The sequence below is a fragment of the Bos indicus genome, chromosome 16 (assembly GCF_029378745.1).
Source record: "Bos indicus isolate NIAB-ARS_2022 breed Sahiwal x Tharparkar chromosome 16, NIAB-ARS_B.indTharparkar_mat_pri_1.0, whole genome shotgun sequence".
In the NCBI taxonomy this organism is placed as follows: Eukaryota; Metazoa; Chordata; class Mammalia; order Artiodactyla; family Bovidae; genus Bos; species Bos indicus.
The window spans coordinates 50381790-50407334 of NC_091775.1; the positions used below are offsets into that span (position 1 = coordinate 50381790).

General features: G+C 62.9%; 1 protein-coding gene across 5 annotated transcripts in view; it reads left to right on the forward strand.

Annotated features, from left to right (window-relative positions):
• MEGF6 (multiple EGF like domains 6) overlaps positions 1 to 25059 on the forward strand; it is a 101760-nt gene extending 76701 nt beyond the window's left edge. For 3 of the 5 annotated variants that reach the window (XM_070768341.1, XM_019976749.2, XM_019976750.2), the window contains 32 exons: positions 555 to 677; positions 2137 to 2259; positions 2588 to 2725; positions 3580 to 3699; positions 4055 to 4177; positions 4710 to 4880; positions 5215 to 5346; positions 6068 to 6196; positions 8383 to 8511; positions 9193 to 9327; positions 9749 to 9883; positions 12617 to 12742; positions 13272 to 13403; positions 13497 to 13625; positions 13717 to 13848; positions 14374 to 14502; positions 14601 to 14729; positions 14903 to 15031; positions 15423 to 15551; positions 15805 to 15933; positions 16145 to 16273; positions 16393 to 16521; positions 16673 to 16804; positions 16910 to 17038; positions 17597 to 17725; positions 18804 to 18932; positions 19171 to 19299; positions 19527 to 19655; positions 19746 to 19874; positions 20468 to 20596; positions 22123 to 22170; positions 22457 to 25059. In XM_070768341.1, coding sequence (XP_070624442.1) covers positions 555 to 677; positions 2137 to 2259; positions 2588 to 2725; positions 3580 to 3699; positions 4055 to 4177; positions 4710 to 4880; positions 5215 to 5346; positions 6068 to 6196; positions 8383 to 8511; positions 9193 to 9327; positions 9749 to 9883; positions 12617 to 12742; positions 13272 to 13403; positions 13497 to 13625; positions 13717 to 13848; positions 14374 to 14502; positions 14601 to 14729; positions 14903 to 15031; positions 15423 to 15551; positions 15805 to 15933; positions 16145 to 16273; positions 16393 to 16521; positions 16673 to 16804; positions 16910 to 17038; positions 17597 to 17725; positions 18804 to 18932; positions 19171 to 19299; positions 19527 to 19655; positions 19746 to 19874; positions 20468 to 20596; positions 22123 to 22170; positions 22457 to 22590 — 4097 coding nt within the window. In that variant the 3' untranslated portion in view covers positions 22591 to 25059. Of the gene's footprint in view, positions 1 to 554; positions 678 to 2136; positions 2260 to 2587; positions 2726 to 3579; positions 3700 to 4054; positions 4178 to 4709; positions 4881 to 5214; positions 5347 to 6067; positions 6197 to 8382; positions 8512 to 9192; positions 9328 to 9748; positions 9884 to 12616; positions 12743 to 13271; positions 13404 to 13496; positions 13626 to 13716; positions 13849 to 14373; positions 14503 to 14600; positions 14730 to 14902; positions 15032 to 15422; positions 15552 to 15804; positions 15934 to 16144; positions 16274 to 16392; positions 16522 to 16672; positions 16805 to 16909; positions 17039 to 17596; positions 17726 to 18803; positions 18996 to 19170; positions 19300 to 19526; positions 19656 to 19745; positions 19875 to 20467; positions 20597 to 22122; positions 22171 to 22456 lie in introns of those variants that run through there. The other 2 variants (XM_070768342.1, XM_070768343.1) reach the window with 2 other exon arrangements.
• Positions 25060 to 25545: the final 486 nt, after the last annotated feature.

Sequence of the window (25545 nt, forward strand, 5' to 3'; positions counted from 1 at the left end):
AGTTCTGAGGCCTGCCCTGGCCTTGGCGTGGGCATGCAGGCCCCAGCCCTGGCCCTCAGGCAGAGGAGACTGGCCAGGCCCTGTCTGGCTCCTTGCCCTGGGGTCCCAGGGCTGTGGGTCATGGAAGGGGTCCTCTGCTGACGGAGAAGGTGGAGCAGGCCCAGGAGACCCCTGAGAAGTGGGAAGGGATGGGTGCAGGGCTGGTGCTGAGGGAGTCCTTCCCACCCTACCTGGCCTTCTAGGTCCCTGGGGGTCAGGACTGAGTGTGGGCCAGCGGTGGGGCAGGGTGGCATGAGTTCACAGGGCTGGGGCTCCGACAAGAAGAGAGGTGGGGGAGCTGGCCATGCGTTCACCGCCCTCTGTCTTCTCTGGAGTCGTCTGGGAGTGCCTGGGGCTCCCCTGGCCCCTAGTCCACGTCCCAGCCTGTCAGGACAGAGCAGGAGGGGTGAGATCTCTAGGTGGGGGCTCACCAGAGGCCCTGGGGTGGGGACCCCAAACCTGCTGGATCCTCCACGCCTGCCCTTTGCCCCCATTCCTCCTGGCCATGACCGCAGGGAGAAACCCATGCGCAGACAGGAATGGCGGCTGCATGCACAGGTGCCGGGCACTCCGGGGCCTTGCCCACTGCGAGTGCCGCGCGGGCTACCAGCTGGCAGTAGACCGCAAGGCCTGCGAAGGTAAGACGCCCTCTCTGTGCTAGGGCCAGTCCAGGTCAGCCGCACGGGGTCAGCTCCCTGCATCCCCCCTCAGGGGCCTGTGTGTGCGGGGCCAGTTCCCGTGTTGTCACTCTCGGCTGACCTGGGATGATGCAGGGTCATCTCTAGGACTGGGGTTGCCGGTGGCGGGGTGGAGGGTGGGAGATGGAGAGGAGGGGCGGGAGCTCAAGGAACTGCTCCCAAAGAGAGTCTCGTGTCTGCAGGAAGACAGTTCTCAGGGTGCCTTGTTAGTTTTAAATCTCTCTCTTAGGTGTTAGCTAACCAGTACCTGCTTGTTAGGGCTTCCCTGGTGGCTCAGTGGTGAAGAACTCACCTGCCAAGCAGAAGATGCAGGTTTGATCTCTGAGTTGGGAAGATCCCCTGGAGAAGGAAATTCAATCCACTCCAGTATTCTTGCCTGGAGAATCCCATGGACAGAGGAGCCTGGAGGGCTACAGTCCATGGGGTTGCAAGAGTCAGACATAACTTAGCGAGTAAACAACAACCTGCTTATTAGAGAAAGGGTCATCACTGTGACCCGAGTGACATCCCCGAGCCAGTTTCCAGGTTGTCTCTAGGCTTGTTGGTTAATGGGTGCATAGAGCATCACCCCAGAGCGTGGTGGGCACAGCTTCTTAGAACATGCTCCGACCTCATGGCTGCATGGGCGTCCACTGTGCAGTGTTGGTTGCCCCACCTCAGGACTCGGGTGTCCCTGCTCCCCCCTGTTACACGTGGTTGTGGATGAGCAGCCTGGGCCTGTCCCCCTGACTCCTGGGGTGAGTCTCTGAAGTGATGTGGTGCCTCCAGGGCATGCAGTGGTCATTTCCCAAGGAGTCCTGCCCGACGGCCATCAGAGAGACAGGTCTGTGGGTGTAGAAGCTTGTTGTTCCACGTCACTATCAGGAAAGTGTTCTAGGTCTCACTGCCAATGTGATGGACATGTCCTGGCATTCCAAATGCAGTGGCTGCAGAGAACCCAGTGGGAAATGAGGCTGAGGGTCAGCTTCATTCCAGGGACTCTCAGGCGGCGGGACTGAGGCAGTCATCAGGGATGCTAGATCCCGAGGCCAGTGCCACGCGGCCACAGGGAAGAAGCTGTAGCTTGACCCTGGATGACAGAGTGCGCTTTCTCCCACTGGCCCCCGGAGGCTGGTGGCGAAAGGCCCCTTCTGTGCCTGGCCTGGATGAGGGGTGCTTGGCAAGAGCAGACACACACACATCTCAGGGACCGTGGGCTCAGAGAGGCGGAACAGCGCCCGAGCACCTGGAGTGTGTTGATGAAAGCAAAGGTGCTCAGAGGGAAGCAGGAGAGGGCACCGGGGGCCTCTACTGGCACAGGGCGCCTGGGCCCTGACCCCTTGGTGAAGACCACCTCTGGGGGCTGAGCCTCCCCGGCCAGTGGCCCAAAGTGCCCTTCACCCCCAATGTCTCCCATCAGATGTGGATGAATGTGCCACGGGCCTGGCCCAGTGTGCACACGGCTGCCTCAACACGCACGGCTCCTTCAAGTGTGTGTGCAATGCGGGCTACGAGCTGGGTGCTGATGGCCGGCAGTGCTACCGTGAGTGGACAGTGGGCGACGGCACCACCGGGCGTGGAGATGCCACATGGCTCCCCAGGCCCCCACAGCTGTCGGCTCGCTTTGGCTGAGGGGCAGAACTTCCTTGTCAGTCGAGGGCGGCGTTGGGCCTGGGGGCTGACTGTGGGTCCTGGGAGGATGGGGGAGGACAGAGGGACCCCAGGAGGACAGGGTTCCAGGGTCCACTGAGCCCAGGAGCTCCGTGCAGCCTGTTTCCCAGTGGACTGGCAGCAGCTAGGGCGGGAGGACTGCGCCAGCTTGGGGTATCCCCCCAGCACTGATCCCACGTCCCTGGTGGCTCTGGCCGCAGGGATCGAGATGGAGATTGTGAACAGCTGTGAGGCAGACAACGGCGGCTGCTCCCACGGCTGCAGCCACAGCAGCGCGGGCCCCGTCTGCACCTGCCCCCATGGCTACGAGCTGGATGAGGACCAGAGGACGTGTATCGGTGCGAGCCACCTCCTTCCTGACTGCCGTCCCCCAAGCCAGAGGCTCGCTGCTGCCCTGGGGCAGTGCCCGGGTTTGATGCCGTGAATGGGAACCTCCCTCCTGTTGCCCCCAGTCCTGTTCCCTCAGCCCCGGGAAGGGGTGGGGGTGGTACAAGGGGGCCTGGTGAGAGGCAGCATCGAGACCCCGCCGAGCACCCACCGCCCCATGTCCACCTGCAGCTCTGCTCAGCCGCTTGGTCAACACCCATGTGCTGTGGCACGTGAGCATCCCCTCTGCATCAGCGGGCACTTCCTAGCACCTGCCACTCCCTACCCTGCTCCCACAGCAGGCGGGGTGGCCCTGGGCTGCCACCTGCGTCCTGGTGTGCCGTGTGTGCAGGGCCGGGGACGTACCTGGGTGCCTATGTGATTGTGGGCGAGTATGTGCAACTCACATGCAGGTGTGCATACAGTCATGTGCAAGTGTGTGTGTGCATGTGGTTGCCTGCAGGTAGTTGTGGGTGGGCGTGCGTGTGGTTGTGTGCAGGTGGTTGTGTGCACGTGTGTGTGTGTGGTTGTGTGCAGGTGGTTGTGTGCAGGTGTGCACGTGGTGTGTAGGTGTGTTTGTGAGGTGTGCGTGTGGCTGTGTGCAGGTAGTTGTGGGTGGGTGTGCGTGTGGTTGCCTGCAGGATTTTGTGCGCACGTGTGCGTGTGGTTGTGTGCAGGTAGTTGTGTGCAGGTGTGCACGTGGTGTGTAGGTGTGTTTGTGAGGTGTGCGTGTGGCTGTGTGCAGGTGTGTGCACACTACCATGCTGTGGAAGGAGTGCACGTGGGTGGCACTGGTGCCAGCTGGGTTGTGGTGTGTGCCCTGCAGACGTCGACGACTGTGCCGCCTCCCCCTGCTGCCAGCAGGTTTGCACCAACAGCCCCGGTGGCTACGAGTGCAGCTGCTATGCTGGCTACCGGCTCAGTGCGGATGGCTGCGGGTGTGAGGGTGAGTGGTGGGTGGCTGGGGTGGCTGGGGAGTGGGCCGTCCTAAGGATGACACGGGGTGGGCTCTGGCCCCGCCCAGCACTCTGTCTCTGGGTGTTGGTTTAATGCCTGCCGTCTGCAGGCTTGTGGAGGCCTTCCTGTTCCCTCCCCTGTGTGGTCACTGTCTTTCTCTCTGGGCTGGGCCTGCACCCCCAGCTGCCTCTGGCCTGCCCTTTCTCGAGTAGGAGGCCAGGAGGGTGGCTGTGGCGTGGGTGTCACCCAGCAGGTCCCCATCCCATGGGGAGGGGTGGGGCGGGAGCACCGCCCCAAGGCCCCGACCCCTGGAGGACGGGCGCCACCCCTGGGTTTGCCCGCAGACGTGGACGAGTGCGCCTCTGGCCGCGGTGGCTGCGAGCACCACTGTGCCAACCTGGCCGGCTCCTTCCAGTGCTCCTGTGAGGCCGGCTACCAGCTGGACGAGGACCGCAGGGGTTGCACCTGTGAGTCTCCGCCTGGCACCATGGGACCCTGTCTTCCTGCAGCACCGGGGCCTCACTCCCTGCTTCCCAGCTGGATGGACCTCACCTCAGACCAGCCTCCCACTGTGGGATGGGCTAGGGATGGGTGGGTGAGAGGGGCTGGACAGACAGGGGCCCCCAGGCAAGGTGTTACGCAGGGGTCCCAGTGGTCCAGCTTCAGCCCCTCCCAGACGAGAGGAGGGACTTCATTCAGGGACTGAGGACCATGTCCAGAGCAGAGGGCTCTCCTGTCCCCGCGCCCTCTCCACACTTAGGGTCCCTCGGGCTAGTGCGGGAGCCGGGACAGCTGGGGCGGACGTGGCGAGAGTCAGGTCCTCAGGACCTGGAGCCTCCTCTGTCCTGAGAAGTAGGCTCACTCCTGGTGACCAGGGTGAGGAGGGGCATGGTGGAGTCTGTAGGTGGGGGTCCTGGGGTGGCACCGAGGGGCAGGGGAGTCAATCCTGACGAGGACAGGTGAGCAGCAGGGACTCAGGGGCCTTCGTGCTCTGCCCAGCCCTGGAGCTGCCCGAGCTGGTCCTGGACGGCCACCTCCCCCTCGGGCGCCCCCCTCTGCACGTCGCGGTGCTCCAGGACGAGCTGCCCCACCTCTTCCAAGACGACTACGTCGGGGCTGAGGAGGAAGAGGCCGAGGCACGGGGCGAACACACACTGCAGGAAAAGTATGGTGAGAGGCAGGCCCGTCCCCGGGCCTCCGTGCCAGCACCCCCTGGGCCCGGCTGCTGCCCAGCCTACGGTCCTGGGCATGAGGAAGTCTTCCTGTGAGCGCCTTGTTTGACCAAGGCTCAGAGAGGCCAAGAGGCTTGCTCAGTCTGCCCAGTGTGTCCGGGGCTGAGCCTGGCTGCCCACTTAAGGCCCTTTCTGGCCCCTATGTGGCTCCCTTGTCTCCGTTCACCCACGTGGGGCCTGCATGGCCCGAGGATGCCCTGTGTCCCCTTCTCTGGGTAGGGTCCAGGGCGAGGGGCCAGGCTCTGAGGCTCCTCTCTCAATCCGTCCCCCAGTCTGCCTGGACGACACCTTTGGCCCAGACTGCAGCTTGACCTGTGATGACTGCAGGAATGGGGGAACCTGCCTCCCCACGTTGGACAGCTGTGACTGCCCCGACGGCTGGACCGGGCTCGTCTGCAACGAGAGTGAGGCTGCTATGGGGGCGGGGCTGTGTGGGGGACAGGGCCCAGGAGCCCTAGGACCTGCATGGCACGGACAGTCCACTCCTCCTACCGTCCTGGGCAGGGGCTTCCTGGGTCCTTCCATTCACTCATTCCTTCAGGGTCTCCCAGCTGCCTTCTCCACGCCAGGTCCTCTTCTAGGTGCTGTGAGACCCTGGGGGCTCGCAGAGCCTGGTGTCTGCCCCTCAGAGATGTTTCGGTCGATGAGGGTCCAGCCACAAGCAAGCCAGCAGCTAACTGAGACAAAAAGGGGTCTGATGAAGAGCAGTGGGTGGGCAGGCCAGTCATGCTAGAGTCTCCGGGGGGACAGGTGACTTCCCCAGGCCACACAGCAAGTGGGCAGCTGAAGCACATTTGAACACTGCTCTCTCCTACCCTCTGTCCAGGGCATGTCCACTCCCTGCCCAGCGGCCCTCTAGTCTCAGAGGCCATAGTGACTGAAAGTGCTGGTTGAGAAGGTGGACCTGTTGGAGTTCAGAGGGAGAGGATGCAGGATTGATGAGTGATGTCTGCCATACATGTGGGCGGGGTCCCGGGGCACAAGTGCCGTTGGGTGCTGCTCTGGGAAGTTGCTTCTGAACTGGAGGCTTGACCCCCAGGAGGGTGTCTGTATCTCTGGAGGGGTTTCTGAGTGCAGGGTCCTTTTGCGGGCCGACGACCCTAAGCTCCTCTGTCCCCCTTGCAGCTTGTCCTCCGGACACCTTCGGGAAGAACTGCAGCTTCTCCTGCAGCTGTCAGAACGGCGGGACCTGTGACCCTGTGACGGGGGCCTGCCGCTGCCCCCCAGGGGTCGGCGGAGCCCACTGTGAGGACGGTGGGTGCAGCCCCTCCTTGACCTCTGGGTTCATCCTGGGGGTGGAGGTGAGGGGCAGGCACCACCTCTTGGCTCCTGGTCCCCTTTCTCCTGCAGTGGTGGGGAAAGTGACGGTATGGTATAGAGGAAGCCCTTTAGTGCAAGGAGCACTGGGTTATCATTGGCTGTTCTCACAGGGCCTGACTAACGCAGGTGGTGAGGACTTGTGGGAAGAACAGCACTTTTGTAACTGGGTCCCCTGAGAAGTGGTGAACTCCCTGTTCCTGGATGCATTCAAGGAGAGCTACGTGATGGCTGGGTGGGGTTTGCAGAAGGGAGCGTGCCTGGGCTGTGGCTTCTTGGGATGACACTAACATCCTTTCTAACTCTGAAGTTGCAACATTTTTGGAGGAACTGGAGTCCACAGAAATTTCCCAGGTGCCTGACGCTTCATTTTAAAGTCTTCAGACCTTTACGTTTCTGCTACTTTTGCTGGCAAATACAGCTAGTATATCAAGGACTTCTGTCTTAGCAGCGATGGCAACAATTGGTGGACGGTTCCCAGTGCCCAGGCGGCCTATGTGGGGTGGCAGGGCAGGTCTTTCTGCCTCCTCCCTCCGGTCACCTTCTCAGCTTGGTCGCATCCCTGTTTCTTTTCCTGCGATCTGCCATCCCTACTCTGAGTGAGAGCTGAAAGCACCCTGCCTGTTGGAAGCTGTATGTGTGTTGTTCAGTTGCTAAGTTGTGTCCCACTTGTGACCCTGCGGACTGCAGCACACCAGGCTCCTCTGTCCTTCACTCTCTCCCAGAGTTTGCTCAGACTCGTGTCTGTCGAGTCGGTGATGCCATCCAACCATCTCATCCTCTGCGCCCTTTCTCCTCCTGCTCTCAATCTTCCCCATCATGAGACTCTTTTCCAATGAGTTGGCTCCTTGCTTCAGGTGGCCAAAGGATTGGAGCTTCAGCTTCCAGTGAATATCCAGGGTTGATTTCCCTTAGGATTGACTGGTTTGATCTCCTTGCTGTCCAAGGGATTCTCAAGAGTCTTCTCCAACTCCACAGTTTGAAAGCATCAGTTCTTTGGTGTTCAGCCTTCTTTATGGTCCAAATCTCACATCCATACATGACTACTGGAAAAACCATAGCTTTGACTATACGGACCTTTGTCAGCAAAGTGATGTCTCTGCTTTTTAATAATGTGCATTTAGGTTGGTCATACCTTTCCTTCCAAGGAGCAAGCGTCTTTTAAATTCATGTATATGTGATGGGTCCTCAGTGGACCCATGGGACTCCTAGCAGATAAAGGGCCTCCATCTCAGTACTTCCCTTGGTGACGTGGTGTGGCTTCCCAGAGACTAGGCCTCAGTCAGGGTCCTGTGAGTAAAGTGCACCTGTGCAGGTGAGCTGCAGAAGGTTCGTCCCAGCTCTCAGGGGCCCCTCTACGAGTTTCCTAGACTCCAGGTGCCCCGGGCTCATGACTGTCCCTCTAGCCTCTGCCTCCGTCTCCCCATGGCCTCCTCTTTTTGTGTCTAGCCTCCCTCTCCTTTCCCTTCTCGGGACACTTGTTGGGTTAGCTCGCTGGGACAGTCCAGGATGGTCCCACCAGGAGATCTGGATGGCCAGGATGTGGACGTTCCTTGGGGTCACCATGCAGGTCCCTGAAGCCCTTCAGAAGGCAGGTCAGGGGCAGAGCTGAGTCAGAGTGAAGCATTTGGGGAGGAGGGCACAACCCCGCCCTGGCCCTGGGCCCCTTGAACTTGGGCCTGTGTCCTTCCCTCTGTGAGTTCCGGAGGCCAGGCTCGATGACCACTGAGGGACAGGCATCAGGATGCTGTCGGTGCCAGTCAGATGGAGAGCGTGGGCTCTTGGAGTCACTCCTGCATGTGGTGAAGATGTGATGGCCTCCGGTCTGGCCACCGTCCAGGGCCGCAGACCCTGGGGGCACAGGCCCGCAGGGGCAGACGGCCACATTCATGGGGCTCACCTCATCCTGCCCTGCCCCCGGAGGCCCTCGCCAGCCTCAGGGACCCTCTCTGTCTGGGGCACAGGGTCCTTGGGCTTCCGGTGGCCCTGAAGCCCTGCGGCTGTACCCTGGTGGCCCAGGCCTCTCCAGGCTCCTGTACTGGGTGCTAATGTCACTCTCGGAGCATCTCCTTGGGTGGGAGGCCATGTCTGGGTGGGCAGTCAAGAGGCCCCCCTTCCCCCAGGCTGCCCCAAAGGCTTCTATGGCAAGCACTGCCGTAAGAAGTGCCACTGTGCCAACCGGGGCCGCTGCCACCGCCTCTACGGGGCCTGCCTCTGTGACCCGGGGCTCTACGGCCGCTTCTGCCACCTGGGTGAGTCCCACTGACCGCTGGGCGCTTGGATCTGAGGGGGGTGGGGCCACACAGTGGGCTGGGTTCTTCCTGCCTGGGTCCAGCTTGTGTTCAACCATCAGTCTTCACAGATAAGGACACGGGGGCTCAATGAGGTCCTCAGCTGGGGTGAGGGGCCTGCAGACTCAAAGTCCTTTGGACTGTGCTGGCTGCCAGAGCATCTGGGTGGGCGGCCCTCGCCCCAGTCAGGCTGGTGGGTGGCTTGCAGGCCTGTGTGGGGGCAGGTCCCCCCACCCTCGGGAGCTCCAGGGCACAGAGCTTGTCTTGGCTTTTGGAACTTCCTGGGAGCAAGTCCTGAGCCCCCATTGGGGTCACGCCCCCCTTCCCTGGGTCCGCAGACACCCAGAATGGTGCAGGGAGAAGCGGTGGGCTGCTGGAGAAAAGCCAGCAGGCCTCACCCCAGCAGCTCTTGTAGGAGGATTGTTCAGAGGGAGGCAGTGAGGATCCCAGGTGTTCCCTGGCTGGGAAGTGCCTCTCTATGAGCCTGTTTCTCGTCTGCAAAGTGGGCAGTGTGCCTGGTGCTCTAGGCACCAACGACTCTGTGGGGTCCCAGATATAACTAGGTGGACGGGGCCAGAGATCTTGGCTGGAGTGGGCGCTGGCAGTGGGCAGGCCCCCCTCACACTGCATTCTGGGGTGCAGCCTGCCCGCCATGGGCCTTTGGGCCAGGCTGCTCAGAGGAGTGCAAGTGTGAGCAGCAGAATACGCGTGCGTGTGATAAGAGGGATGGCAGCTGTGCCTGCAAGGCGGGCTTCAGGGGCGAGTGGTGCCAGGATGGTGAGTACAGGGCCGGGGGGAGGAAGAGGGCCCCAGGGGAGGAGGACAGGCCCCAGGGGAGGGTGAGCAGGTCCCAAGGGAGAGGGACAGGCCCCAGCAGAGGGGGACAGGCCCCAGGGGAGAGGGACAGGCCAGGGAAGGGGGGACAGGCCCTAGGGGAGAGGGACAGGCCCCAGGGGAGAGGGACAGGCCCCAGGGGAGGGCGGACAGGTCCCAGGGGAGAGGAACAGGCCCCAGGGGAGAGGGACAGGCCCCAGGGGATGGGGACAGGCCCCAGGGGAGGGGGAAAGGCCCCAGGGGAGAGGGACAGGCCAGGGGAGGGCGGGCAGGTCCCAGGGGAGAGGGACAGGCCCCAGGGGAGGGGGGACAGGCTCCAGGGCCCTTGGAACCTTGCAGACGCCTTTCCCCTCTCCCTCTGCAGAGTGCCAGCCGGGCTTCTTTGGGCCAGGGTGCCGGCAGGCGTGCACCTGCCCCCCGGGCGTGGCCTGCGACCCTGTCAGTGGCGAGTGTGGGAAGCAGTGTCCCGCTGGTTACCACGGGGAGGACTGCGGCCAAGGTGAGTGGCCCCAGTGCCCAGGTAGGGTGCAGGGTATCTGGCCGTGCAGGGCGCCAGGCACCAGAAGTGCTGGAGCTGGGTACCGTGTCAGCCCTAAAGCCTGGCTCTGGCAGCACCTTGACTGCTGTGTCCCCACCCTGGTCATGCAGTGGTGACTCAGCCACAGGTCTGCCTGTCCCTGTGCACCCAAGAGGGCAGGAGCTCATGTGTGTGTGTGTATACACGCATGTACACTGTGTGTGTGTGTGTGTGCGTGCGTGTGGATGTGCAGGGCTGCTGGCAGGGTTGGTACCACTCCCAGATCATCCCCTCCCTTGCTCGTTCACTCCCTCCATCATGGGACAGACTGAGTGCGCTTTGTGCTGGAAGCCAGCCGGGGGCTCCTCCCTGGTGGGTCTGAGCAGGCAGGACAGAGGCAGTTGCTCCCAGGGGTGGTGTCTCGAGAGGCCTGGGCTGGAGGTGCCAGCGTGATGACTGTAGGCCCTCCGTGTGGATGCCGAGGCTGGGACAGTGTGAATGGGTGCCAAGCAGGGAGAGGCTGGAGGCAGGAGGTCCTCGTTTATATGGGGGAGCCCTTGATGTGAGCATCAGCACTGCCGTGGCTGCCAACGGAGTGTAGGCAGGTCGGGACCTCCCTCAGCGCAGGGTACACTGTCCTCACCCATCAGCCAAGGCAGGTGGGAGTGGAGAGGGGGCCTGCAGTGTGACTGGCGTGACTCCCACTGGAGGCAGTGGTCCGAGTCCCCTCAGGGACGAGGAGGGCCTGGGGGCCACTGCCGACCCCAACCCGGGGAGTCAGTCTCCCTCTACACCCAGGCCTGGACCCCCCTCTCAGTGGTGGTCCTGGAGACCCCCGGGAAGATCTGGGCTCTGATTCCCTTGGTGCAGGAGGGCTGTGTGTAGGGCTTAGAACCCAGCTTGGAAACCAAGTATCCCCACAAGCCCAACCTACACTCGGGGGGGCCTCTGTGGTCTCGAGGGCCTTCAGGAGCCAGGCACGTCATCCCATCCGTGAACCAGCGTGGGAGCTGGTGGACCTCGCCTGCCTGGCGTTGGCTCAGGCTCCGTGACTCCCCTGACTTCTCTCTGCGCCCTCCCCTTCCTCCACTCCTGCCGGCGGCCGCTGTCCAGCAGTGCCCTCCAAGGAGGCCTGAGTGCTGAGACTTGAAGGGCCTTAACCCCCGTCCTTCCCTGCCGGACTTCTTTGTCTTCCTTTCCCTTTTCTCTTCAAAAGCATCCAGGGCTCCAGGGATGGGTGGCGGGACATGGACACATCTTTTCGGCCGTGATGGGCCCCCTGCTGTAGTCAGGTCTGGAGAGCATCTGTACCCCAAACACGTCTGCCCGTCAGTGGAGCGGGGACCCCCCAGATGGCGGGACAGCTCCGTGTGCCCTGCTGGGCCTCCCTGCCCCTGTCCACGCTGCCTGGGTGCCTGCATGTGCGCCCAGCGTGTGTGCCGCCTGGGGTCCTGTGGGTGAGCAGGTGCCTGTAGGTGTGGGCCCTCAGGGCAAGGGTTCAAGGGGTGTGTCCTTTGTCCAGAGCCCATCCCGGGGCCGGAGAGACCCCAGGCCTGGGACCTCACGCCATTCCGGCTGACATCTCCCCCTACCCAGGGAGGGCGCGTCCTCAATTCTCAGTCCCGCTGAGTGTTGTGGTGGGAGAGACGGGTTTTCTGATTCTTTGGTGTGAAGTGTGGACCCCAGCCTGGCCACTCCAGGTGCCTGGCTGGCCTTCCAGGGCCCAGAACTTTCTTTATAGCAGCATCACAGCAGCCACATGGTGCTGGGGCCAGCAGGGCCTTCTCATCATCTGGGTTACCACCCTAGTCAAGCAGGTATAGGGGGGACAGGGGGCCCTGCCAGGCCATTGGAGCCACCACTGCAGCCCACATGGGTGGGGTCAGGCTCCATGATCCCAATGTTCTTTTCTGAAGCTCTACTTTGGGCCCAGAGCGGCTGGCCCCTCCTCCCCAGGCTTTTCTCACTCCCGAACACGTGGTGACCACATGGGGTCCCCATGGTGGACCACAGTGGGAGGAAGGCAGACAGAGCGGGCCTGCCACCGCTCTCCAGGGTCCTGACTCACCCCCCATAGGCCCTGCCATCTGCGGCCTCCAGGCCACCCCTCACCACTGCTCCTACGTGGGCCTTTCCCTGCCCCGTGTCCCCATCTCCTGTTCACTCCTGTGACTGCCCTCATCACCCTGGGGACCCGGGCTGTGTCCAGCAACCCTGTGGGGCAGGTGAAGGGGGCAGGTGCTGGGGACAGGTGAGGGGGGCAGGAGCAGGGGGCAGTTGGGGGTGCAGGTGAGGGGGGCAGGTGCAGGGGACAGGTGAGGAGGGCAGGTGCAGGGGGCAGGTGAGGGGGCAGGTGCAGAGGGGAGGAGGGGAGGGCAGGTGCAGGGGGCAGGTGGTGCAGGTACAGGGGGGAGGAGAGGAGGGCAGGTGCAGGGGGCAGGTGGGGGTGCAGGTGAGGGGGCAGGTGTGGGAGGCAGGTGAGGGGGGCAGGTGGAGGGGTAGATGAGGAGGGAAGGTGTGGGGGGCAGATGAGGGGGGACAGGTTCCAGGGAGGCAGGTGGGGGGGCAGGTGTGGGGGGCAGGTGAGAGTGTGACAGGTGCCAAGGGTGGCAGGTGGGGGGACAGGTGGGGGGACAGGTGCTGGGTGGGGTGGAGGTCAGGGGAGGAGGGCCACTCTGAGTGGGGGCCCTGAGGCTCTCCGCTCCCCGCCCCTAGAGTGCCCAGCAGGGACGTTTGGCCAGAACTGCTCAGGCTCCTGCTCCTGTGGGGACGCCCCCTGCGACCGGGTCACAGGGCAATGTCTGTGCCCCCCGGGGAGGACCGGGGACGACTGTGGGGCAGGTGAGTGGCAGCCGTGGCCCAGGGTCACCTCAGCTCCCTGTGCTACACAATGCCTGGCCGCGTTTACAGACCCCAACCCTGGAGCCCTGCAGACCCCAGGCCCATCCACAGCAGCTACAAGAGCTCACACCACCAGCCTTGGGTCTGGATGTGGGCATCTGTGGCTGCCCCGTGGCCGAGCCTGCAGAGGGGACACTGGGAACTGTCAGCCACGGGGACAGCTTGGCCAGCGGCCCCCCGCCCTCCCCAGCCTGTGGTGGGTCCTCTAAGCTCCTGTTCATTGCATGTGGGTCTCCCGGTTCTTCTGGGGCCCCCCTTTTGCTTGTTGAGCATCCTGGGGCAGGGGGTCTCCCCCTGGGGTGAATGCCCTAAAGTCTACAGCCTGTGAGTGGACTAGGGGTTCCCATGACCTGCCCCCTCCCTCCTCTGGGATGACTCAGTTGGGAAGAGATATCCCTGCTCCCCAGTGGGCCCAGCAAGGCCTGGAAGACTGACTACCTCTGTGTGTGTGTGTGGGGGGGGTTGCTAGATTGTCCCGAGGGCCGCTGGGGGCTTGGCTGCCAGGAGATCTGCCCGCCGTGTGAGCACGGTGCCGCCTGTGTGCCGGAGACTGGAGCCTGCCTGTGCCGCCCCGGCTTCATGGGCAGCCGCTGCCAGGATGGTGAGTGCCCGCTGCCCCCACCTCAGCCCTGCCCGCAATCACAGCCGGCCCCATGTCCGGCCCCAGCTACGCTCAGCCTGTCTCTGCCCACAGCCTGCCCTGCTGGCTGGTTTGGACCTGGCTGCCAGACGCAGTGCTCCTGTGCCAACGATGGGCTCTGCCACCCAGTGACCGGCCGGTGCAGCTGCGCCCCTGGGTGGACCGGCCTCAGCTGCCAGAGAGGTAGCGGCCTGGTGTCCAGGCGTCCCTCCCCACCCCTGACCCGACTGTGGTCACCTGCGCAGGGTGCCCAGCCTTTGCTGCTCTGTTGCAGCCTGTGACAGCGGCCACTGGGGCCCCGACTGCAGCTTCGCCTGCAACTGCAGTGCAGGCCACGGGGGCTGTGACGCCGTCAGCGGCCTGTGTGTGTGTGAAGCCGGCTACGTGGGCCCGCGGTGTGAGCAGCGTGAGTCCCGGCCTGGCCCGCACACGCATGTGCACATGTGTGCTCATGTGCGTACACACACGCACGCTCACGTGCACACATATGTACACACACACGTACAAGTGTCAGGGGGACCCAGCCCTGCTCCCTGTCCCCAGACAAGCAGGAAGTCTCCTCGTCTAAGCCTACCCCCAACCTCCCCCATCTGGCCCCCCCACCACCCACCACCCTCCTACCTGCCTGGGCTCAAGAGATGGCCCACGTGGAGCAAAGGCAGCGAGAGATGGCTCAGTGGCACCCTAGGGGGCACCTGCCACCTGTGGGAGGGGAGGAGAGTGTCTGCTAAGGACCAAGGGCCCTGCGCTTCAGTGTCGACCCCCACCCGGCCTGGGCCAGTGGGCCTGGGTGAGCTGGGGGCTTGGTCCCTAGCTGGGAGGGATGCAGAGGCCTTGGGTAAGGGAGGGGCTTCCCCTGCCCCACGGCCCAGGCCCTGGGCAGGACTGGGGCAGGCTCACTGTACCCCCAGCTGAGAGTCCGGTGTCTCAGGGTGTCCCCAGGGCTACTTCGGGCCGGGCTGTGGGCGGCAGTGCCAGTGCGAGCACGGGGCGGCCTGTGACCATGTCAGCGGGGCCTGCACCTGCCCTGCCGGCTGGAGGGGCACCTTCTGTGAGCGAGGTGAGCCAGGGCACGGGCCGGAGGGGTGTGGGAGGGGTGGCCGGCGTGCGGGCGGGTCTTGTGACCCCGGTGGTCTCCTGTCACCGCCCCGCCTGCAGCCTGCCCAGCCGGCTTCTTTGGAGTGGACTGTGGCCATGCCTGTGACTGCAGTGCCGGAGTCCCCTGTGATCCTGTGAGCGGCTCCTGCCTCTGTCCTTCCGGCCGCCAGGGCCCCCGCTGTGCCCAGAGTGCGTGAGGCCCCCGTCAGCCCTGGGCGCTGCCCGTTAGGGTTAGGGTCCATCCTTGTGTGTGGCCACCCAGGTCAGAAGGAGGGGCGCTAGATCTCAGCAGCCTGGGACCATCTGCTGCAGCCCCTCCTGGGGTCCATCACCCCCGGCCCCTGACCCCCTCTCTCCTGCAGCCTGCCCAGCCCACATGTTCGGCCACAACTGCAGCCAGGCCTGCTCCTGCTTTAATGGGGCCTCCTGTGACCCTGTCCACGGGCAGTGCCACTGTGGCCCTGGCTGGACGGGGCCCACCTGCCTGCAGGGTAAGCCCTGATCGGGAGTCTGGAGCCAGCTGTCATACTTGTCCCTCCCTGGGCCATGCAGGGTGACATGGGTGGGACTTGAGGGGGATCTAAACCTCTCTGGGCAGGGAGGGTGGGAGTCTGTCTCCCTGCTATGGGGCACCTGGGGAGGGAGGGAGGCCTTAGGACTCCTAAGGGACCACACCCTTCAGCGCTGAGCCCCCAGAGACTGGCCGGCGGGCCCGGGGAGCCCTGGGCAGCTCGTCCTAGAGGCGGCCCCAGTTCCCGCCCCTAAAGTTTGGTGTCGGGCTTTGGGATGAGCCTGCAGGTCCGGTGGGCTGGCCTTACCGGGGTTCAGGCCTCTGGCCTGGCTGGCGGGGAAACCACAGGTTGCTTCTCTCTCTGGCCTCAGCCTGCCCAGAGGGCCTCTATGGTGAGGACTGTCAGCACTCCTGCCTGTGCCAGAATGGGGGCAGCTGTGACCCTGTCTCAGGACACTGCACCTGCCCAGAGGGCTGGGCCGGCCTGGCCTGTGAGAAGGGTGAGTGTCAGGCTGGTGGAGGAGAGGCCCTGGGGGTCTGGGGGCACCCAAGGCCACTGCCCTGGCCCCCTCCCTCTGAGGCCCAAGACGGCTGCCTGGCGTTGAGGGGCAGGGCCCTGGGTGTACCCTGTAGTGTCACCACCCCCGGGCACCTATCCTTCCCAAGGACCCAGGATCCGAGGCTCAGGGTGCAGGAAGCATGGGCAGGGCAGGTGTCCCAGGCCCCCAGGCATCACCTGCCCCGTCTCTGCAGAGTGCCTCCCGGGGGTCTTTGAAGTTGGCTGCCCGCACAGCTGCGGGTGCCTCAACGGTGGCCTCTGTGATCCGCACACCATCCACTGCCTCTGCCCAGCCGGCTGGACCGGGGACAAGTGCCAGAGCTGTGAGTGGGTGGCTCGGGGACCCATGGGGGAGGCCAGGAGGCCCCTCGGGCCCCTGTGGGGTGGCCTCCATCGTGCCAGAGTGTGGGGCCTCAGCAGGGTGGGCAGTGGGTAGGAGAGGGCAGGGCTGCGGTCTGAGCTCCCCAGGCCTACTGCCTCTGTCCGGGGAGCCGCCCCGAGCTGGACTCAGCCTGCCTGCCTCTTTTGCCACAGCCTGTCCCGAGGGCACCTTTGGGGTCCGCTGTGAGGAGCGCTGCGCCTGCCGGTGGGGGGCCGCCTGCCACGCCGTCACTGGGGACTGCCTCTGTCCCCCGGGGTGGAGGGGCTCGCGGTGTGAGAGCGGTGAGCCCTCAGCTCTGCTGGTGCCCAGGGTGGGGGCGGGTCCTCCACACGGTGACCCCTCGGGCCCCCGCCCCCCAACCCCAGGGCTCCCCACCACCTCCGCCCGCGCCTCCCCGCAGCCTGCCCACCCGGCTGGTTTGGAGAGGCCTGTGCCCAGCGCTGCCAGTGCCCCCCGGGCGCCGCCTGCCACCACGTCACCGGGGAGTGTCACTGTCCCCCGGGCTTCACGGGGCCCAGCTGTGAGCAAGGTGGGTGCCGGATGTGGGCAGGCCTGAGGGCAGTTCAGGCCACATGCGCTTCTGGACTGGGCCCCAGAGCTCTGCCCCCAAGAGGGGCCCGGTGTGAGGGAGGGTGCCTTCTCCGGGCCGGGCCAGGACTGACCCCTGCCGCCTCCCCCAGCCTGCCCACCTGGCACCTTTGGGGAGCGCTGTGGGCAGCAGTGCCACTGCCCCGGCGAGAACCAGGCCTGCCACCCCGCCTCGGGGACCTGCGCGTGTGCCCCCGGCTACCACGGCGCCGGCTGCCAGCAACGTGAGTGCTGCCTCGGCTGCCCGCCGGCCCACTGGAGTGATGGTGGGAAAGGGGGAGGGGCTTCAGGAGCCCCCCACCCCTGGCAGCCGGCCCCTCCCTCTGCAGGGTGCCCACCAGGGCGGTTTGGGCCTGGCTGTGAGCTGCTGTGTGGGTGTCTCAATGGGGGCTCTTGTGACGCGGTCACTGGGGCCTGCCGCTGCCCCGCCGGATTCCTTGGGACTGACTGCAGCCTCGGTGAGTGGCTGGGGTGTCTTCTCCCTGCACCTCGACAGGCAGGGCCACGCCATCCGGCCTGCAGGGCAGACAGCCCCTGACCGTGCCACTCCTTGGGTCCCTCACTGGGACTGGCTGCAGACCAGGCTAAGCTGGGGGATCGATGTGGCCAAAACGTCTCCTCGGCCTGCCCTGCCTGGCCGTGTGCTGCGCCCTCGACCCGGGCTGTGTCCACCAGGAGCCCTGCAGAAGCCAGCTGGTGTCCTACCGAGAGAAGGGCCTCTCCCTGAGTCACGTGGGGACTTTCCGACCATCTGGGGCTGGGGCTGGTGGAAGTGGGCGGGGGCACCGTGAGTCACTCACTGTAGTGTGAGCCCGGCCCCCCGCAGAGCCTGCAGCCGAGAGAGACACCAGGGCAGGCGGGGCCTCAGCGGCAGGTGGCCCTGCCCTGTCTGGGCAGACAGGGCGGGAGTCTCCCCACCCAGCCTGCCCTGGCCCAGTCCTGTCCCATCCGGGTTGACAGAGCAGAGGCAGGGAGATCGAGCCAGGAGTGGCCACCCTCGCCTTTCCTCCCGGCAGCCTGTCCACACGGCCGCTTTGGCCCTGGCTGCGCCTACGTGTGCGGGTGTGGGCAGGGGGCGGCCTGTGACCCCGTGACCGGCAGCTGCTCCTGTCCGCCTGGGAGGACCGGCGTCCACTGCGAGCACGGTGAGAACCCACTTGCCTGCTGCCTCAGGCACTTCGCATTCATCACTACATTAGCCGTGGAGGGCGTTGGTGATAGAGAGAAGATAGAAGTGAAGGTGGTGATAGAGTGATAAATACGAGTCACGGGAGAGTGGGGTGCCTTCTGTTAATCCCCGAGGTGCCCTGAGGATATAAGTGAGGGCTTACTCATGTTGACCGCAATGCCCACTCAGATCATCCGATAGCACCCCATATCTTGCCTTGACCCGTGACTCCAGGACTCAGGCCGTCAGTTGACCTCTCCAGTTCCCTGTGGCCAGTGGGGGATGAATAACTTCTTTCCCAGAGCCAGCCCCCACCGCCCAGCAGGAGGGGTCAGGCGACTGCTCCATCTTGAGGATGGAGCCAGCCTCTTGGCTGATGTCCTCCTGGAACGGGGTCCTGCTGGCCCTTCCTCCTGGGCCCAGCAGCTGGGAACCCACAGAGATGGAGGCCCAGAGCACAGGTGATGGTGGGGCAATCGGAGTGGCCCCTGGGACCGTCGTGGGGTTTGTGCTCATGATGGTAAGCAGGTCCTCAGGCCTTGCCCACACTGCTTGGTCTGACCCCACACCCTGGTAGGTCTGAGCCCTCTGCACCCTCTGGTCCTCTTCAGGGGGCCGGTCACACTCCCCCAGGTCCTGAGTCCTGACTCGAGCCAGGCCACTCCTCACCTCCAGGGGAGAACGGCAGCTAGGGGTCAGAGTCTGAAAGCACCACCTGGAGTGTGGGGCTGCCCAGCCTCCTCCGAACCTGGAGGGTGCCTCCTCCCCAGGAAGACTTCCCTGGTCCCCTCCCGCCTGCTGGACAGGCACTCCCATCCTCTGGAGGGCCCTGGTCCCTTTCCTCCTGTGTAACTCTCAGCGCTGGCTCAGTTCTGGCCTCTGAGGAAGATGGATGAACTGGCAGGATGTGGTTGGTGCTGCTTCCTGGCACGTGTATGCCTTGGGGGCGGGGGGAGGAGGAAGTGTTTGTTGAATGACTGTCGGATCACGTGGGAGTGTCCTGGAGCGTGTCTGGCTCTGGACCAGAGCTCTGAGCACGCCCGCTTCACCCCTAGGCTGCCCCCAGAATCGGTTTGGTGTGAATTGTGAGCATGCGTGCTCCTGCAGGAATGGGGGCCTGTGTCACGCCACCAACGGCAGCTGTTCCTGTGGCCTGGGCTGGACTGGGCCACACTGCGAGCTGGGTGAGTCCGGGCCAGCCTGGGGGCGGCGGCGTGTGTGAGCTGGAGAGTCGCCGCCCGTAGCGGGTGAGGCCATGCCCGGTGTGGCAGGGGCTGGGTGGCGGAGGAGGGCCATAGCTTAGGGGCGATTGTGGGGAGGCACCGGCTGCCGGAGGGCCGGGCGAGGCTCCCAGGGTCCCCTGGGTGAGGCTAGTGGCCCTGCTGTCCCGCGGCGGGAGGCTGACCCCCGGCCCCTCCCCAGCCTGCCCCGCCGGGCGCTACGGTGCCGCCTGCAGCCTCGAGTGCTCCTGCCACAACCACGGGGCCTGTGAGCCCACGTCGGGGGCCTGCCGCTGCGGCCCCGGCTTCTACGGCCAGGCCTGCGAGCACTGTGAGTTGTAGGGTCGGGCCACCACACCCCCGGGAGCGCACTCCTCTGCTTTCCGCGTCACTCCTTGTGGCGGCCCGATGCGACGAGGCCTGACCCAGCTTCGGGGCAGAGGGCCACAAGGCGCAGGCGCTGGGCCTGGGTGGGAGGAAGCGGGCGCCAGCCCCCAGCCCGTCCTTTGCTCTCTCTGGGCAAACTGAATCACGGGCTCCAACCCGGGTCTCCCTCAGCCTGTCCCCCCGGCTTCCATGGGGCTGGCTGCCAGCAGACGTGCCAGTGTCAGCATGGCGCCCCCTGCGACCCTGTCAGCGGCCAGTGCCTCTGCCCTGCTGGCCTCCATGGCCAGTTCTGCGAGCGGGGTAAGTGTCTGCACCCCCACTCACTCCCACCCGGTCGGTCCCCCCGCCCTGGGCTCAGGACAGAGGATGCTGAGCCAGTGCCCCTTCCAGGGTGTGAGCTGGGCTCGTTCGGAGAGGGCTGCGGCCAGCAGTGTGACTGCGAGCTTGGGGTGCCCTGTGACCCCGTCACCGGCCACTGCCTGTGCCCCCCTGGGCGCACAGGGACCACCTGTGACCTGGGTGAGTTGGGGTACCGCTTGGTGGGGGCAGGGGTGTGGGTCTCTGTTGGTGGAATCGACTGTGTTTCTGGAGCCCACCTGTGTCACGTCCTGGCCTGGGCACTGCGTCCTCCTGCCCGGTCCCTCTGCTGGCGCAGTGGCTCACAGGGGCCCAGCACCAGGGTTCCTGCTCGGGGTTGTCGAGGCCCATCCTGCTTTACGGCTTTCCCCTGAGTCCCTGGGGGGGCCTCTCCCTGGGGTGGGGGGCCTTGGTCCTGGGGATGGGCCCCTGGTGAGGTGGGAAGGAAACCTCCCAGATGGGCCAGCTGGCCTGCTCCTCAGGGCTCTTGGCCATCTTGCCCCTAGGGAGCCTCCCTGACCGCCAGCTCCCCTTCGCTGGCCTGGGGGCTGGTGGGAACATGGGGAAGAGATTCTGGGCCAGTGCCCGGCGCCCAGCACTTTCCCACGTGAGGGCTCACACAGGACAAATCTAAGGCTTGAGGTCTTTGCTCTTGCATGCTCCCTGGGGGTATCCTGAGGCCTGCGGTCCCAGCCCCGGGTGGACCGGAGTGGCACTCAGGCCTGTCCCTCCCACGACCCCCACCCCACCCACAGGCTGCAGGAGGGGCTTCTTCGGGCCGGGCTGTGCCCTGCACTGCTCCTGTGGGGGTGGAGCCGACTGCGACCCTGTCAGCGGGCAGTGCCTCTGCATGGACGGCTACACAGGGCCCACGTGCCAGCAGGGTGAGTCGGGCTCGGGGCGGGGGGCGAGAGGGGGACAGGGTGCTCGTGGGGTCAGGCGAGTGGCACGAATGTCACCATCTGAGCGCGATGCCCATGGTGTCTGCCTGGCCTCTGCTGGACAAAGTGTGGACCTTCCAGCCCCTGGACCGTGGGTGGGACTCAGCATACAGCCAACCCAAGAGCAGCAGGCGTGGGCTCAAACTGCAGAGGGTGGAGACCCCTTGGGCAGGGCTGGGTGATCCAGTGTGGGTGGGCGCTGACACAGCCCCCCGCCACCCCTTCCTCACCCTGCATGTGTGAACCAGGGCATGACAGTGTACCTATCCGAGGGTGCGTGTGTGCAGTAGCACAAGTGTGTGCTCCAGTCTTCCCAGCTGGCACTAGGGGTAAAGAACCCATCTGCCAATGCAGGAGACATAAAAGAAGCGGGTTCAGTCCCTGGGTTGGGGAGATCCCCTGGAGGACGGCATGGCAACACACTCCAGTATTCCTGCCTGGAGAATCCCATGGACAGAGGATCCTGGCGAGCTGAAGTCCATGGGGTCGCGAAGAGTCAGACACGATTAAGTGACTGAGCACGCAGCACGTGCTTCTGTCTTCATGCTGGCACCTGTGTCTCCCAGCGTGTGTGTGTGTGTGTGTGTGTGTGTGTGTGTGCTTCTGTGCACACGGGCACTTCACTGCTTGCCTGTGCTCACGTGCATACGTGTGCCTGTGCACACCTACAGGCAGGGTCAGGGGTGGTGATGGCACCGTGACCCCCCCACCCCCGAAGCACTGGGGGAGCCTGCTTTTTGAAGGCAGAGCTTGGTGTGCCCCTGCTCCTCTGGCCACCTGTGCCCCTCTGGTGTGCCCTGGTCACCTCGCCCAGGCCCAGCCTGTTCCTGGGAAGCATTGTGTCTGCTAGGAGAGACCGGAGGCCGGCTTGGGGCCTGTGCCAGGCAGGCCTTGAGATGGGGTGATGGGGGAAGCAAGGGTGTGAGTGGAGATTCCAGGCTGGGATCCTTGACCTGGGGACCCCAGACATGGTCTTGATATTGTGAGTGCATCTTGTTGAGCCTCCCCAAGGCAGCCCTGGCCCCTAAGCGCCTTTAGGGGAGGGATCCCACCTCCCCAAGAGGAGGGGGTTGAGCAGATGGAGACAGAAACTTGTGGGGCTCGTGCTGGGACGAATGATGCCCACAGCGGCACCTGGTGGTTAAGTTTGGTACTGCACCAGAGGCATTCTAGGCGGCCTTGCCGTTTACCCTGGGGTGGGGGTCGGTGGGCGTCAGGAACTGGGGCTGCCCCTGCCTGAGCCCTGCTGGGAAGGAGGACAGGAAGGGCCTCACTGCTCCTGCCCTGGAGTGGACCCCACAGGGCCTGCAGTGAAGCCCCTCTTCATCCAGTCCTAAGTCCTGCCTCCCCACCCTGTATATTGGTGGGGGGATGCTGTGCAGGGAGAGAGTGGGGGTCCCTGCAGCCTCGCTGCTCCGTGACTGCTGCCCACCCGAGGGAGGGGCACCAGCGTGTTTGTCTGCCTGCAGGTGGACCCTCCCAGCTCCCGGAGAGCCCATCTCCAGCCCTGGGCCCAGGTAGGCGGGCCAGGGGCATCCCTGTGTTGCCAGGAGGGTGGCCCTTGCTGGTGTTACAGCCCCCTTACCTGCAGACTAAGGCCAGAGGAGGGAGGGGGATCCAGCACTTGCATGTAATCTGGGTCCCCAGGGTGGCAGGGATTCTAAAACCTGAACCTCAGAGGTGAGTCAAGTCTGGAGCTGGAAGGACAGGAGGGGCAGCAGGAAGCCTGAGCCCAGGACTCAAAAGGCCTTGGAGAATTTCTGCCCACCCCAGGGCTGACCTGCTTCTTTCCTTCCCCTGCAGCGGCCCTACAACCAGCTTCCCACCAGACCCGGGCTCAGCAGCAGCCTAGAGAAGCACTAGCTCAGGGGCAGCCCCCACTGAGGCTTGGCTCCCAGGGGCCACTGAGGGGACCTGGGGGCTTTGGTGTCCACTGAGGAGGGACGTGTGGGGGCCAGGACTCCGGCCCCACCCTGGTCTCCGAGGCCTGTGGACAGTGGTGCAACCTTCCGCTCTGCAAGGATCTTCTGACCACGAGGATGGAGGCCCTGCCTGGCCCGCGCTGAGGATCATAGTGTGGAGGAAGCCCCACCTGCCATGCCCCCGGGGTGAGACTGCAGGCAGATGCGGGGGCAGGTGCGGGCATGGGGCCCTTCCTTGGAGCAAGTTCTTCTGGTGCTAGGCCTTGAACTGCTGCAGTTCAGTCTGTTTACCTGGAAACAGATGCTGGTGCTAGGCCGGGCCATATTTATGGAAGGTATTTATGGGCAGCCAGACCCTGGGCACTGGAGGGCTGCCTGCCTGCTGCCCCACCTAGGAGGCCTTGACTCAGGCCTCTGGGTGGGGCTTCGGTACCCTGTGAAACCCAGTAAGTTAAGAAAGGAGCAGCTACTTCTTCGAGGCCTGTGTGCTTGCTGCTTTGTACAGGCTCCGTGTGGTGCCCTCCTGGGACCACTGGCGTGAGTGACCTGACCAGAGAGGCCCGTGAGGCCCCTGGGCCTCCCTGGGTGCCACACAAGCAGTCAGGGTTTATCCTGGTTCCCAGTGCTCTTGAGGGCATGGAGCCCAGAGACCCTCCAAGTGCTGGCAACAGCCTGTATATGGGACGTGTGGTCCCCAGAGGAGAAGAGCAGGGTGCTGCTAAGGGCAGCTTGGGTGTCCCCCACTCCTCCCCCTGCCCTGTCTTCAGGGTAGAACCAGGGGAGATGGTTGGACCCAGATTGTCACACGGGACACTTAGGTCTGGGCTGGAGCCCCCTCTCCCCTCCAGCATGAGCCCAGGTAGCTGATTGCTCCAGGCGCAAAGAATCTCATGGGGCAAAGCAGGGTGGGTTCTCGTAAACCCTGTCCCCTTAGATGGACAGCGAGTGGACAAGCAGTAGCAGATGAAACCGAGTTAATGGGCCACTGTTTTAAGACTTTGAGGTATATAAATAGAATCCATATCCCAGAAAGTGTCAGGGACAGTGCAGGGATAATGGGATGCAGGTCAAGAAGGACCATCGTCAGGACTGGGCTCGGAGCGTGTGGAGGCTGGAGTTGCTGAGGGGTGGGAGGTGGGGAGGGTGGCAGGAATCTAGCCAAATACCAGGTTTTACAGCTCAGGACCCTCCCAGGAGGCATCAGGGAGGCAGAGAGAGAGAAGATACAAAGGAAAGGTTAGTGGAAAAGGATGAGGGAAGTGTTAGCACTTCTGAGGCCCTAGAAAAAGAAGGGAAAAACCATCGACACAAAGCACCAAGCTCTCAGGTCTAAGTTGGATGATCTCAGATCGAAAGTGCTCATACTGGAAATAAAATTTAAAACATTTTAAAGCCATTGTCTAAGGAATTTAAAGAATTTTAGTAACAAAGAGAGACTCTAAAACGTCCAGAGAAAGCCAACAGGAGTCAGAGTGACAGCAGTCGCTCCAGCAGAAACACTGAAGCGAGAAGGCGGTGATGTCAGTTTCAGGGTGTCGAAGAAAAGACGCTGAAACTTGAATTTCACGGCCTTCAATCGTGTGTCCTGCTAAACTGTCCTTGAGGAGAAAAGTGGACATTATTCCTGGGTGTCCACAGCCTCAGTGGGCACCATGTGAGAACCACACTTGAAATTACATTCAGAGGAAGTTTTCCATTAAGAATGGAAAGCATGAGATAATCATTATGTTTCTCATATGACCTAGTGATTTGTTGTTTAGTCGCTTAATTGTGTCCGACTCTTTTTGCAACCAGCCCCCAACCTAGAGATTAAGAGAATGAAAACAGGCACCAGGAAGCCAGGTGAGGTGGAGCAGAGGAAGGGAGAGACACTGGTCTTGTTCACTCGCTAAGTTGTGTCTGATTCTTTGCCACCCCATGGACTGCAGCATGCCATGCTTCCTTCCCTGTCCTTCACAATTTCCAGGAGTTGGCTCAAATTCATGTCCATTAAGTTGGTGATGCTATCCAACCGTCTCATCCTCTGCTGCCCTCTTCTCCTTTTGTCTTCAATCTTTCCCAGGATCAGGGTCTTTTCCAATGAGTTGTTTCTTCGCATCTGGTGGCCAAAGTATTGGTGCTTCAGCTTCAGCATCAGTCCTTCCCGTGAATATTCAGGGTTGATTTCCTTTAGGATTGACTAGTTTATCTTGCTGTCCAAGGGACTCTTAAGAGTCTTCTCCAGCATTACAGCTTGAAAGTATCAGTTCTTTGGCGCTCAGCCTTCTTTGGTGCAATTCTCACTTCTATACATGACTACTGGAAAAACCATAGCTTTGACTAGATGGACCTTTGTCAGGAAAGTGATGCCTTTGCTTTTTAATATGCTGTCTAGGTTTGTCATAGCTTTTCTTCCAAGGAGCAAGTGTTTTTTGATTTCATGCCTGCAGTCACCATCCACAGTGATGTTGGAACCCAAGAAAATAAAGTCTGCCACTGTTTTCATTTTTTCCCCATCTATTTGCCATGAAGTGTTGGGACCAGATGCCATGACATTAGTTTTCTGAATGTTGAGTTTTAAGCCAGCTTTTTCTCTGGTCAGAGGCAGCCAAACCCTCATGTAGACTGGACTCGATAAGGTACTGTGACCTCCACAGAAGTACTAATAGGTTTAACTTTGAAACTGGAGGAAATGTCATCTCTCTAATGGAAGGCAGGGAAGGAGGAAGAGTCAAGCAGAATAAGTAGGTGAAAGCCTAATTGAAATGGTTACAGATGATCAAAATCAGGCCCCTAGACTGCATTAAACATTCTTCAACATTTTATTGATAAAACACATACCTGGAAGGACAGAAATATAAACATCCAAAGGAAACCAAAAGCTGGACGATGAGTTTTGATATTTTAGAACAGTGTGTGCAAAGCATAGTACTTGACTGTATGTAAATCTCTTCATATGCATGCGTGAAACACAGGCTCAGAGACTCACAA